This window comes from Cygnus olor, chromosome 2 (genome assembly GCF_009769625.2).
Source record: "Cygnus olor isolate bCygOlo1 chromosome 2, bCygOlo1.pri.v2, whole genome shotgun sequence".
Taxonomy (NCBI): domain Eukaryota; kingdom Metazoa; phylum Chordata; class Aves; order Anseriformes; family Anatidae; genus Cygnus; species Cygnus olor.
Genome location: NC_049170.1, coordinates 17719533 through 17733298, shown reverse-complemented (window position 1 = coordinate 17733298; position 13766 = coordinate 17719533). Strand labels below are relative to the sequence as shown.

At 39.9% G+C, this 13766-nt stretch overlaps 1 protein-coding gene across 4 annotated transcripts in view; it reads left to right on the top strand.

The window, feature by feature from the left end:
* Positions 1 to 741: 741 nt before the first annotated feature.
* The window catches only part of ACBD5 (acyl-CoA binding domain containing 5), a 30254-nt gene continuing 17229 nt past the window's right edge, over positions 742 to 13766 (top strand). Inside the window, exons 1-6 of one of the 4 annotated variants that reach the window (XM_040547338.1) lie at positions 742 to 879; positions 1057 to 1221; positions 2257 to 2377; positions 3650 to 3722; positions 7583 to 7694; positions 7825 to 7857. In XM_040547338.1, coding sequence (XP_040403272.1) covers positions 1146 to 1221; positions 2257 to 2377; positions 3650 to 3722; positions 7583 to 7694; positions 7825 to 7857 — 415 coding nt within the window. In that variant the 5' untranslated portion in view covers positions 742 to 879; positions 1057 to 1145. Of the gene's footprint in view, positions 880 to 899; positions 1222 to 2256; positions 2378 to 3649; positions 3723 to 7582; positions 7695 to 7824; positions 7858 to 13766 lie in introns of those variants that run through there. The other 3 variants (XM_040547341.1, XM_040547340.1, XM_040547342.1) reach the window with 3 other exon arrangements.

Sequence of the window (13766 nt, the reverse complement as noted above, 5' to 3'; positions counted from 1 at the left end):
TTTGTACTCAATTCCATCTAAAGGGGCTATTAATTCATCCTGAAGCTCACTGGGTAAATTATTCCACTTGCCACAAAAGTAGTTTTAGCATACTTTTGTCTGATTTCATGCGCTGGATGCACAGCACTTCTGAATGAGGCCATTCATTTATTTAGCTACTGAGCTAGCTGGCTGTGCTGTAATGGCATTCACCCTCATCTCTGAATGCCATGGCAATCGTTATTTCCAGGGTTCCGGGTTTTTAAAATCCCATTCCTAAAATTTTAATGTAAATAGGAGTCATTACTGCTATTAAATAATAATAATAAATATGTGGCTAGAGTGAATTCACACTTAGGTGGATTATGTGGGAGCAGGTGTGGGTGAGAGGGCAGCTGTGAGGAGATGGGGGACGCAGCAAGGCAGAGCGCCAGGGCGGTGGGGAATCCTGTTTGCAATTCCTATCTTCAGGAATCTCCTGAAGATACTGGGGGCGATACTGGGGAAGATACTGGGTCAGTGCTGTACAACAGGAGCATGGCACCTTTTGAAATCTTCATATAATGTAACAAGCAGGGAAGAGAAGGGGTAGGAAGAGGGGATAAAGAAAGGGTGAAAAATAAACCTAATTGAGGTAAAAATAAAGGAGAAAACAGTCTCTCGGGGGGCAGCCCTTCAACTAGGCTAAGGCCCAACGCCTCAGGCCCCGGGACTCCGCCGGAGGCAGCGCTCGGAGGCCGCCCGGGCGCTAATCCTCAGCCCCAGCGTGAGGAGGAAGGAAAGGGCCGAGCAGGGAGCGGGGAGGCCGCGGACTACGTTTCCCAGCGAGCCCCCTGGAGGCCTCGGGGCGGTGCGAAGGGAGGGGAAGGCGTAACATGGGCGCCTGAGGCCGGCAGGGAGGTAGGGGTGGGCTGCGGGGCCAGGCTGGGCCGGGCCGCGGGTGGGCTGAGCTGCGCCCAGACCGAGGGGAGCGGGGCCGGGGAGGGCCGGGCCGGGCACCCCGTCCCGCTGCCGCCGGGGGGCGGTGGGGTGGCGGCGCAGGGCCCGGAGCCTCCCTGCCCCTCTCCCGTGCTGCAGGCGGCCCGGCGAAGGAGGCTGAGCAGCGGCAGCAGCAGCAGCAGGAGCAGGAGGAGGAGGAGGCAGGCGGTCGGGAACGGGACGGGGAGATGGCGGAGACCGGCTCGGTGCACGCCACCAGGTTCGAGGCAGCCGTGAAGGTGATCCAGAGCCTGCCCAAAAACGGTGAGAGCGGCCTGGAGGCGGCGGGGGCCTCTCTGGCACCGGGGGGGACGGGATGGGGCGCTGGGGGTCAGCAGGAGGTGGCCCTGCGCTTATCGCTCCCCCCCTGCCCGGAGAAAAGTGGGTTTGGGGCTCCCGAGCTCGCCCCAAAAGTTCGTCCTGAAGGAGGGGTCCTCAGCTCCCTGCGGGAGGGGCCTTTGCCAGCTTAAATCCTAAAGTTGGTTTGACGGCTTCAGGGTTGTTATCGGTTCCCCCTGTTGAAAGTTAGTGAAGCGGTAGGGTGAAGAACCAGCTCTTATCCTTTCATTAATAATCCTAAAAAAAATAAATCACTAATTGCATCATTACTTATTTCTGTAAAATAAGTATTTCTATAAAATCGGGTTTGTTGGGGTACCAAGATAAAGGTCATTTTAAACAGCCCCTAATGACTGGAATCCAACCTCGAAATAATTAACTCAGCGGAGTAGGTGTGAATGTCCTCTGCCAATTATTGCAGCTCTGTGTTTACATTTCCTGTCTCTACAAGTGTTTACTTCACAAAGGAAGGAGGGAAAACAAAACCAGGAGGAACAGTGAAACTGTTATTGAAAGTCCTGTCAAATATCGAAACAAACAACAAAAAAGTGCCTTTTTTAAAATTCTGTAGCCTTTCAGTAAGTTACTGGTTGTAATATCAAAATGGCTTGTGATGTACTGTGTTTACTGCAAGCTGAATCTGTCCCTTTAAACTAAGTGAAAGGAGGCTTGCTCTTTGTTACTTATTACTCTTTTGCTAATTGTGGATTCTGACGTTAGCAGTTGTAAAGGTTATAGTCCCTTCAATTTGATCTGAAGCGTGTGCTCTCTGTAAAGTAAATATTGTCAGTGAGGCTGACTCCAGCTAGTTGAAGGTGTTTTTCCTTGACTCAAACTGTACTGCTGTGAATTAGGCTGTAACAAACTGCAGGCTCTTTTCAGGCAGAAATACTAACCTTGTGAGATACTTGTTAATAATCTTGACTACAATTTAATTGTATTTCAAAATGCTTTCACTAGGTTCATTCCAGCCAACAAACGAAATGATGCTGAAGTTCTATAGCTTTTATAAGCAGGCAACACAAGGACCCTGTAACATTCCAAGACCTGGATTTTGGGATCCAATTGGTAGATATAAATGGTAACTTTTCATGGTTTTTTATGCTTTGAGTGGAGATGTTTAGAAGAGTGGCTGTTGGAGGAAGGTATTAGTGAGTTTATTTCTTTTTCTTAATCTTTGATGCTTCAATTTTTCTTCCTTGTGCTCCAACTTTCTAGCTCAGGTGATTTATTTTTTTTGGACAGACAGTATCATGGTATCTCTGCTGTGTTTATCCCACACCATAGAACAAAACTGTAGGTGCTCTGCAGGGTGTATGATGTGGAATAGTGTTTGGAATTCTTCCTTCATGCTCACATCATACAAGATAACACAAGAAGTAAATAGGTGCTCATTGAAAGACATGATGAATACAGCTTCAAGCTCTTGAAGAGAGGTCTAGTTTGTGCCGTTCTGGTTTGTCTGCCTGGTGGCAGAACTTCCCACTGTCAGTATTCTCCTTGTGCTGGGAAGACTTCTGATTTGCGAGACTACTGAGATCTGTTTGAAAACCCATATCAAGACTTTTCTTATTAAGTTTTTATAATCATTTTGTCCTGAAGAGTGAGTATTACTGCTGTCTATATGGTCGGCTGTTTGTAGTTCAAATGTGAGCCACCAGCCTTGGGGTATTGCTGTAAGTGGGACAAATACTCTGGCAAGAGGTACGGGCAGTGTCAAATCAAGTGCAAGACTGGGTAAGGAAATGTTTTATTCCAGCCTGTATTCTGACAGATTCTTTCTGCAATACTAAAAATAAAACTTTCATTGGAGTTTTCTGTCTTGCAGAACTGGAGAGATGGGTATTTTCTAGGTCGTGGGTAGCAATAGTGGTAACTGGGGGCAGCAATTAAACTACTTGCCTATTAGACAGGTGCATCTTTCCCCTGCTGCTAACCATTTTTCTTGTATCCTGTTATAACTTAGCTGGCACTTTACAAACAGCTGTCACTAAATATTTAGGCCTGCTTTACTCTGTAGTAGAGGGCCTTAAGTCAATCAGAAGGGAAATATGTGTCTTGCATAATGTCTGGGCTTGTAAACAGCTTACTGGGTACAAGATCATAGTTGACCAGCGAGGAACTGTTTAGTCCCCAGGCTGTTCATTTTGTTGCTTCTTTATTGATGTCCCACTGTTTAATTATTGTAGCAAATTATATATTTGAACTTTTTAAAAAAGTTGCAAATTGTTGTTGCCTTTTATTTGTATTAGAGAAACTTCACGTATTATATAACTGACCTACTTAGGGCTGGGCTGAAAAAAATCCCATGGGCCTTGCAGATTCTGAAGATGTGTGTGACTTTGTTTCCTAGGGATGCTTGGAGTGCTCTGGGAGACATGTCCAAAGAAGAAGCCATGATAGCCTATGTTGAAGAAATGAAAAAGGTAAATAAATTAATGAGTAGAAGGTATCTCATAGGACAAATGTTCCATGAAATACACTAGGGAATCTGAGGAGATTCTCACTGAATACTGTCAGAGCTCCAAAAGAATTATTCTCTATATGAGCTGTTACACTTCAGTGCTATGCTGTTTGGCCTGTTGGGCGAATAAAATTATGTAGTTTCCTCCAATTCAATTCCTATTGAATTTGGCATGTTTTTAGAAAACCATGAGTTCTAGTTGATCTGAAGCATAAATGATAGATCTAAAGAAGTACTGAAAACATGGTAAAAGGGGGCTGTGGAGAAAACAGAGAAATCTAATGTGCAACGAAAGATAAGCTGGATTTACTGAAGATTGCCTCAGTTCTCAAAGTTGAGAGAGGTAAGGGGTCCTTATCTCAGGGGTGGGGAGGCGTTGGGGTGGGAAGACTCCAAAAGTAATTTGTCAACAAGAACGTCACTCTCATGACTGGAGAGATGAGATGATAATCAAATATGTAAACTTAATTGTCTTTGACTTTTTTTCAGGAATAACTCAGCAGCCTGAGTTTTCTTTTCTTGTGGTGAAAATATTTCTTGTATATTACATTTTGCGGCTGACACTTATAATTGAGTAATTTGGTTTGTTTTGTTTGAATAGATGCGTAACTTGTCTAAAATAGATGCGTAACTTGTAACTAAAAATCCATAGTTACTTTATTAAGCCTGTATTAAAGCATTAACTAAAGTAAATGTTCAGAATTAAGGTTTCTTTTCTTTTATTATCTAATCCTTCTCACTGCAGTCCTTTGTACTAGCTCTTTAAGTAGCCTGCCCAGTTTAAAGATTATTTTTTCTGTCCTTCTGGATGAAGGTATATCTGTAACTTATTACAATGAGGTTAGCATCAAGGAGAGGAAAATCTAACTTGTACCCTGAATATGCTTGCTTTTCTCCTAGGCCGTTATCTTAACATTCCTAAAAGTTTACTTGAATACTTAACATGTTTAATGATTGGTACAGCAAAAAACCTTTACTTGGTGAAGAGCTGGAATTCAACTACTTTTTTTTGTTATTCTGTTCCTGCTGACACTACTGTTTATGCTTTAAAATTAAAAAAATAATAATCCAGAAAACACAAGAGGCCAAATGTTCATGTTTTTTTTTTAAATCCCCACCAAATTGTAACTTGTTTTGAATGCAGACCATAAGATTTATCTCTCCCTTTCAAATCTCAGTTTCAAAATGTATTGATATTTCAGCAGAGTACCCGCTCTTTTCAGTGCAGTAGTTAGTTCCATCAGGATGCTAAAATTAAGTGAAGTTGTGCAGTGTGTTCCAAAAAAGGCTTAGTAAGTCTCCTGTGAGGAAGTCTGCTTACTTGACCCTAATGAAGCACAAATATTCTGCCTCTGTACGGATTACGTGCAAAGATTGGAGAGCAAATGACTTCTTGCCTCACACAGCTTTGAAACTGGGGAGCTGTTTACCCTGCGTTACTGCAGCTTCAGCCCTCGCATTTGAAATCCTGGCTTCAGCTTTTCTGACCCAGTTGGTTCTACTTGAAATGTCAATAGAAGTGCATTTCACACGGATCCGCTGGGTTGTTCTATCAGCACATACTGCACTAATCTCTGTGGTGGTGCTGTGGGCGTTTGGCTGTTGCTGCATAGGTGACGTTTGTATCTTGATGTAACAGAACTGTGTGTAAGGGTGTGATTGATATTTCTCCCCTCTCCACCACCTTGGAGGATAACCCTAGCACTTGAGTTAGGGCTATGCATGTATCAGCCGACCCATTTACAAGTTGAACGTTATTGTAGACTTGTTCTCTCCCCTCATGTGGTAGCATTGAAAATTGCAGCTGTTGAGAAGGGTCTGGGTGAGATTTCCAGGTGTTGACAGGCAATGACCTAACTTGTCTTAGTCCTTGCGAAGATGAATCTGAGCTCAGGTACAGTTTGTTTAAGGCAAATATCTATTCCAAGTCACATTTCTGAAAGTTTATGTTGCAAAATACTGTTTAGACTCATTTATTTACGTCTCAACTTGTTTTATTTATTAATATCATTTTATTAATATTAAATATAAATAGCACCATATAATATTTAATCTCATTATTGTATTAATATTTAATACTAATATTACCATATTAATGAGAAGTACCTTAGCATAAAACATTAACTTACAGTGTTTTTAATTTGAAAAAAGGATCTTCTTATGATTTGTCTGACATCCAAAGAAAACAGTAATTCAGGATGCATAGTAACTTATTTTGTATTTACAATTTTAAAATTTGTATTTTGTGCAGAGTGGCTAATACACATAAGCAACCAATTTTGTTTCTGAGGGTTTATTGGTTTTTTTTTTTTGCTACCTAAAAGGTATCAGTTACAAAGCTCTTACTGCACAGCTGCTGTTAAACAAGATACTAGGAATTGCTCCAACTTATTAGAAGTATATTGACATCTCTTTAGAATGTGAAGAACAGTTACTTTAAACAAATGCACATATGAAAGTGCAGTACGAAACAGTTTACGGTGTAGATGATGGATATAAATACCTAGCAAATACAAGTGTTACTCTAGAGTGGGTTTCTTATTTCTCTCAGTGCTGTTGAAGGTTATTTTTTCTGTTGTTTGTTTTTAAAATGCCTGTCCTGTTTCTAGTTCATTTCCAGCTCCATATCTGAGCACGGAGCATTTCCATCTAACAAATACAGGATGAATTATATACACTAAATAGATCAGAGGAGTGGTGATGAAACTGTAGGTCGATAGGATCTTTGTCTCTTGGTATCTTTGACTGATTTGCAAGTGTTGACTTGTTAGCTGCTAGCCTGCCTGGAGCTTCTGCCTTGTGAAGTAATGCTGTAGCTTTTGCTTCTGCTGCTTAGTGAAGTGCTTGGTGCTTCTATTTGAGAAGCATGTTCTGTGGCAACCTGTATGTTCCATCTGGTACTTTCTGTGCCTCTTCTGGAGGGGGAAGCATACCATAGACGGTAGTCTGCTTCTACCTGAGTCCTTTTGTACAGTTACTGACTTTTATCCCCCCCCCTTTTTTTTTTTTTTTAAGAGCATGAAGAAGTAACAAAGCTACCAGCAAAAAACTTGCTCAAAGGACTTAAAATAGAAGGGGACAAATGTCTAAAACTTCAAAAACGATATTAAATTATTGAAACACTTTCTATTTGTTCTAGATTACAACTTAATATTCTTATCAGAAAATTAAAGGTATTGGTTTTGTAAATTAAAATAATTTTTTTATCAGAGTAATGACTTCAGAGCCAAATTCTGTTTTTAAGTCATTTGGAGCTTGTTTGCTCTTCTTCTAAGTGTTTATGTGCATTGACCCAGGTTTGCTTAATTCTGCCCTCTTGGGTTTTTGGTTTTAGGTAGACCCAGGAAGGTACTGTTGGTCTGTTCCTTACATTCCATTGAAGATGGCAGGTTTTGACAAATAGGAAGAATCCTCTGACAAAAAAAAGTCTTATGGTCTCATTTTCTGTGTGGAAAGGCAGTCTATAAAGTAAATTGCATCAGATAAAAGCAACCTGTTGAACCTTGAGTAGGTCTAGTTTGAAACTACTGAAATAACAGATTCCTACTAATACTGTGCTGAGGCTGTCCTTTAGTCGTGGCAAATGCATTAGCTCTCCTCTCTTACTGTCACCCGAAGAAGGTTAATACAGCTAGTTAAGGTTCTTGTCTGGTAAATTAGGTTCATGGCGTTTTTGAAAAATGAAAGAAAAATCTTAATAATGTGTTAAGAGACTTGGTTTAATGTTATTGAGCTTACAATAAAAGTTTCTAAAATCAGTTAAAATGAATGAATCATTGAAATGCTGTTTCATGAGGTACTTCATATTTTGGACTTGTGCAGATTCTTGAAAGTATGCCAATGACGGAGAAAGTTGAAGAATTACTACAAGTAATAGGCCCCTTCTATGAAATAGTAGAAGATAAAAAGAACAGAGGATCTGACCTAACCTCAGGTTCGGACAAATAACTTCCTTTATACTACTAATAATCACAGGTCTGGATTGTGTGGGGGGGTTGTTTTCTATAAATGATTTTAAAGCTAAATGTTGCATCTTTCTGTTCACTCTCTTCTCCATATGGCAGTTCGAATGGAGAAAGTCTCTAAATACTTGGAAGGTAGGAATAACAGATTACGTATAAGTCCATCTCTTCCATTGTTTTGGTTGCTATAGTAATGCCCTGCTAATGCTTGTAACTTCTAGGTTTGCCACCTCATGAGGCTGTTTTTTTATTATTTTTATTCTGAGGTACAAAACAAAGTTAGACCCAGGAAGCCGAATGCTTAATCCTTATCTATGTGCTTCCTGAGATGCTGAAGGAAAACTGTTCCTGAAGAAAGGGGAGTATTTAAAATGCCCCTTCCCTTGCCAAATCTAGTTTCTGCCTTTCCGTTAATAAAAGGAACAACTGTTTAAAATGTGTAAAAGGTGTAGCTGTGAACTATTGTTAAACTATATGCTGATGCTGGTAATCCAACTCTGTCATCTGATCTGAATTTTTAAATAAATAACTCTGTAGTCAAAACCATGGATTTAGCAATTATGGTTTCTCTGATACCTTCAAAATACAGGTTTGGGAAACTTTTAAATTAAGCTTTCTGAGTCTTAAGGTTACAAAGGAAACACTTATTTATACATTTTACATCTCTGACAGGTGGCAAACCTAGTGGTGTCATAGCTGCATAAAAATCAAGGTGATGTTTTTTTTTTTAGCAATGCTATTGATGAAAATGTTTTGATAATAATAGTTATGTTACAGGTAGTATCTTCATAAGGTTGTAATGTAGGACTTGGCTGTTTTAAAACTGCTTTAATTTCAGATAAAACTGTTGAAATGCGTGGGATCAAAACTTGTAACTGTTTTAAAGAACAAACCATTGCACAAATAAATTTGGTTAATGTATTGAAGAAGTAGCAATCACTGGTTAAGTTGCCTGTTGTATATGGCTCTTTTCCCCATCTTAAGCAAACACAATCTTGATTTTGCTTTTGGCATTGAGTTTCAGAGGGAGAGAAATAGTTTTTCATTTATTTTGAGGAAAGGTAATGGTTGAGGTTTTTAAATGGCCATTTTGAAAGCTGTATGAGTTCTTTCTCAACTAAAATTGTGCATACTTCATGTTTGTGGTTTAACAAGCTTGCCTGACAGCTGGATTGATAGGCAAGATTGTAAGAGTATCAGTAGATTCAGGTCAGTGATCTGTGTAATAAGGATTTACTTATACTTGGTGTCTAAGGCAGTGTCAAAAGCAGCAGCTTTTTTTTTTTTTTTAAAAAAAAAGTAAGTGACTTTATCTAGGCAAACAGAATCACGGAAGTTAAAAGACAAGTGTCCTAAATCCGTTATTGAAATCAGAATAGTTTAAAGATTCAACTTAAGCATAAGGCAGTGTAAATAACACTAATAGAATATCAGATTTCAATTTTTACCTCTTCTGACAGCATTGCACTAAATCTGGCATGTGTAGCTTCATCAGTGTGGCCTTAATCAAAAATCATTTTGCCCTGTACAAGAAAAAATAAACAGGAAATAAAACTAAAATTATATATCCCTGGAACCTACTCCAACCCTACCAAGTGAACAGCCTTTTATAATGCTCATATTAAATGTATGGCTTCATCCACACAACTTGAAGCTGCATCATCTCATTCTGCCACAAGTTAAGAGAGAGTTCTTGAAGAATTCTGTTGTCTTAGGGCTGCAGAAGAGAGATAACTGCAGTATTACAGAAAGGACCCTTTTGTTTGCAGTTGCTGGAAGAGTAGAGAGAGGTGTATTGGGAAAGGTGGGGACAGGTCATTGTACCTAGCTGGGATATTGCTGCTTTAGAAGAGCGATCCTTTAAATTGTTGCACTTGCTAATAAATAAACAAGAAATCTGATGTCTAAAAAAAGTCTAAGAAGCTTCAAAATACAGTTATGAATTTGAAACTTTCTGAACAGACATTCCAGTTTTCTTGTTATGTTACACCTGAAGAAGCCAAAGGTGGGCTAGAATTGGCACAGTAACCATCTGATGCTGGGTGAAAAACGTCAAAAGTTTCAAAGTCACCTCATCCTTCCAAATGTTTCTTTGAGAGTGTGTGTTGTTGTCTTTATTCTGAATGTGAGTAAATCCAAAGGGGACAAGGAAAAGCCCTACCTGACAAGCCAGCACTAAGGCATCTCAACAGCTGCGTGAACTATCTGGAATTTGTTCACAAGTTCTTCAGTAGAATTTTCCTGTGTACTCTTTCCATTTTGTGACCAAGGCATTTGTCTGTTTTTAAAATCCTACTAAATAAAGACCTTCTGCCCGTATGCTGAGCAGTACTACTCTTTGTAAACCGTTCTGAAGACTAGAAGGTGCCTTCAGTAATGTCAAGTTATGCACCGTAGAGACAGGAAAGTTTCAGCATCATAATACTTCTAACTTTTGTCATCCTGAGTGTTTCTCTCCTGAGACCTTTGTTCCCAGCTGTATTGCGACTCCACCAGATGAAACCCTGATGAAGCAAGGGGACTCCTACTTGTACTGCCACATATGCTGGTTTTGGGCAGTGCTGATTGCAGAGCAGTATTTTGTGCTCGGAGCCCATACAAGGCACCACTTCAGTAGCAGCTTGTGTGAGTGGCAGAAGTTAGTCTGTTTCGCAGGCAGATAGAATTTGCTTGGACATGAGCTAGTTTTTTTTTTTTAAATATTCACTGAGGTCTGCATTCTTCTAGGACAAGCAAGTACGTTCCAACACTTCTGTTTTAAAGGCAATAGTTACTGCAGGATATAGGTAAGCTTGGGGGTGGAGGGAGGGTGGCACTTAAAAAAAAAAAAAAGTCTGTTCTAAATTATTACTTCTTGTTGGAAACACTTACTCTAGCTCTAAATGCAGTATATTTTCCAACTGTACTTCTACAGATTGAGAAAATGCAGCTATTTGAAAAGAGAAACTACTCATATTCAAAGAGCTTTTCATCTCTTTTTCAACATCTTTGCTTTGTATCAAAGCATTTGGTGGTATGGTTTTCTGCTTGTGTGTGGGTTTCATGTGAAACACCCTGCTTTATAAACTCAGTTCTGAGCTTTAATCTCTCTCTCCTCTTCCAGTTTCCTTTGATATCCTAACAGCTATAATCCAGGTTCCAACTAAATATCGGTAAGCACTTCTTTACTGTGCAGGTGACAAGGCTTTTGCTCAGGTTGCCCAGAGAGGTTGTGGAGTCTCCCTCTTTGGAGACATTCAGAAGCTGCCTGGACGTGGACCTGGACAACCTGCTGTATGTAGGTGGTCCTGCTTGAGCAGGTGGTTTGGACTAGATGACCTCCAGCCAACCTTAACCACTCTGTGAAGGTTACAGTTCATGTTCATGGAGGCTAGCGTGAATCTTATTTTACAAATATTGTTGTTGCTATCTCATTAGTTTAATAGTCTCAGAAGCATCTAGAATATTCTCTGTTGTGTTCCAGGATGGGATTATTGCAGGATTAAGGGCTGGGCCAGAAACTGCCAAAGTCAGTGAAGAGAGTCCCAACAAGTAGCAGCTTGTCCTGTTGCAATAATACTTCAGGCTTTACAATCCAAATCTGGGCCTACTTTGTGGTTTGACTTCACACTGATAGTTTTATGCCCATGCTCTCTAGCAAAGTTGGAAACTACAGCAGAGCATAAGTATAGATAAAACCTTGACTATATCAAGAGCTTCACTCCTACACAAAGCAGTAGAGATTACACATCAGCACTGGGTGAGCAGCAGAATGTTCAAATGTTAAAATGTAAAAACAAAACTTTTTTTTTCTTTTAAAGTAGAGATAGATGAGAGAAATTGTCTTACACAGAGACATACCTGGCTGTATTCTGTATCATGCTGGGTTGAGTCGACGGTGTAGTAGTCTTCGTGCGTAATTGGTTGTTGGATCTGTACTCTTTCCTCTATTCAGACCAGCTCACTGCAAAAGAGAAAAGGAGTTGTCAAAAGCTCTTCAGGTTCTGTCAATAAAAAAAAACAAAAAAAACTAGTAGATGTACCCACTTTCTGTAAAATGTTGGTGTCTCACATTATAGATATCTGACTTACAGTTAAAATCGTGTGATGAGAGTGAAGGTCTAGATTTCTCACAGCTGTGTTCTACAAAGAAGAAAACGTAGCCAGAGGTTTGGAAGGCTGGTAAATACCAGGTGTAGGTAGTCATATCTTGATTGTTCACAGAAAAGTGCCGATAGGGAATGTGTTAGTGTTCTATGCATAACTTTGCTGTTGGAAAAATAATGACTTTAATCATAGTCTCAAAGATGCATGGAAAAGCCATCTGTGTTATCTATGAGGCACTGTAAAAAGCTGTTCAGTTGGTAGGGTTGGAGTAGTTTCCAGGGGCATATAATCTTAATTTTATTTCCTGTTTGTTTTTTCTTGTACAAGACAGAAGGATTTTTGATTAAGGGTACGTTACTATTGACCAGAGTTTCTGGACTATAGGTGACCCAGCAATTTGTTTTTCTGTTGCTTTCAAGCATAACTCAGTTTCTTTTAGGTGGGTTTTGACTTTGTGATGCTCATGTTTTGTTGCAGTTCCTGGGGCAGGAACTGTGTACTTGTATATATTACCACACCAGTACATAGAACTCCTCTTTGCTTTCCACACAAAGTACAAGTTCCACATATTGACTGTATCTCTTCCACGCAGAAGAGAATGTAGCAAGTCCTGCTCATTTTTCCTGAGGGACGTAGTACCAGACATGGAGACATCCTGGATCCTGGAATGATCTTATGGCTCTTGCAAGTTGCTATAAATACTTACGAAGCAGCTGTTCTTCATGTTCATTCTTACACGTGATCATTTGCTAAGGTGTTGACTGTAAGTTGGCCTGGATCCACTGGTCTCGCTGCACAGACACCATGTAGCTGATCCGCGTGTGCTTGGTGGCCTTGTGTTCTGGCTGTCTGGTGGCCTATGTGGAACTACCTGCTGGTGCTGGGAATGCCTGCGGGTCAGCTGCTGTTCTCGCTGGGCTGATCTCTTTCAGGAAATCCCAGGCAGGTTGTCTCTACTGGCAGAAGTCTTGGGGTAGCGGGGAGAAGAGAAACATATCCAAGTCAATCCAAAAAACCTCAGCCTTATTTTTATGTGAAAGATGTTCTGAATTTTCAGGGGAATAGCTACCAGTGATAAGAATGGAGATGATCTCCATTGATATTGAACAGAAAAAAAAGTTCAAAGGTCCAGGATGACTAAGTCAGTAACCCCAAATGCCATTCTTGCAAGTTAATATTAATGTCTAAGAAGCTGCTCTTCATGCTTGTTCTTATCCACAAATTATTGTTTTGCTGTTTATAAATTGTGAATAAAGACATGACTATTGCTGATTACTTTGTCTTTTGAAATAAAGTGGCATCTATTTGCATGTAACAGCTTGAGAAGCATATAAGCAGAGAGAGAAATGTGGAAAAAACATGGCTGTAGTCTTCTGGAAAATATTAAAAAGAAAAAGGAGAGTCTTTTTTTCCTGTTATAGTAAAGTTCAGGAAGACTAAATAAAAGGAATAATATATAGAAGAAAATCTGATTGCCAAGATCTCTGTGCTTAGGGAACACTTTTTTCAAAGAACTTAATGCATTTAAAATTAAAAGTGATAAAACAATGGTAGTTAACCTAAGGGATTTTATATTGTTCTGTCTGTTTTTTGGTGTGCCCTTCTAAAATCTCTTTATTTGTGATGGCAGCTCATTCGTGTGTTGTAGAACAGATGTTATAGAGTACCCTGGGCCCCTGCAAATTTTCTTTGTAGTGTGGTATACTAGAAAGAATGGAAGGAAATGAGGGGTATAAAACTCTTCTAGGTGAAGAACTTACTGCTCCCAGATGCTTGCATGTACCCCCTGCCCTTTCTGTTTCCCCTCAGGGAGGAAAAAAACAAACCAACAAATGAAACTTTCAGAAGACATCACTCTCAGCAGTCTATCCTCTGAACTGCTCATCTGAGTGCTTCTTAGTCAAGATAAGCAGGGCTAGCAGATATCCATTATTTATTTTAAAACGTGTTATTTAAGC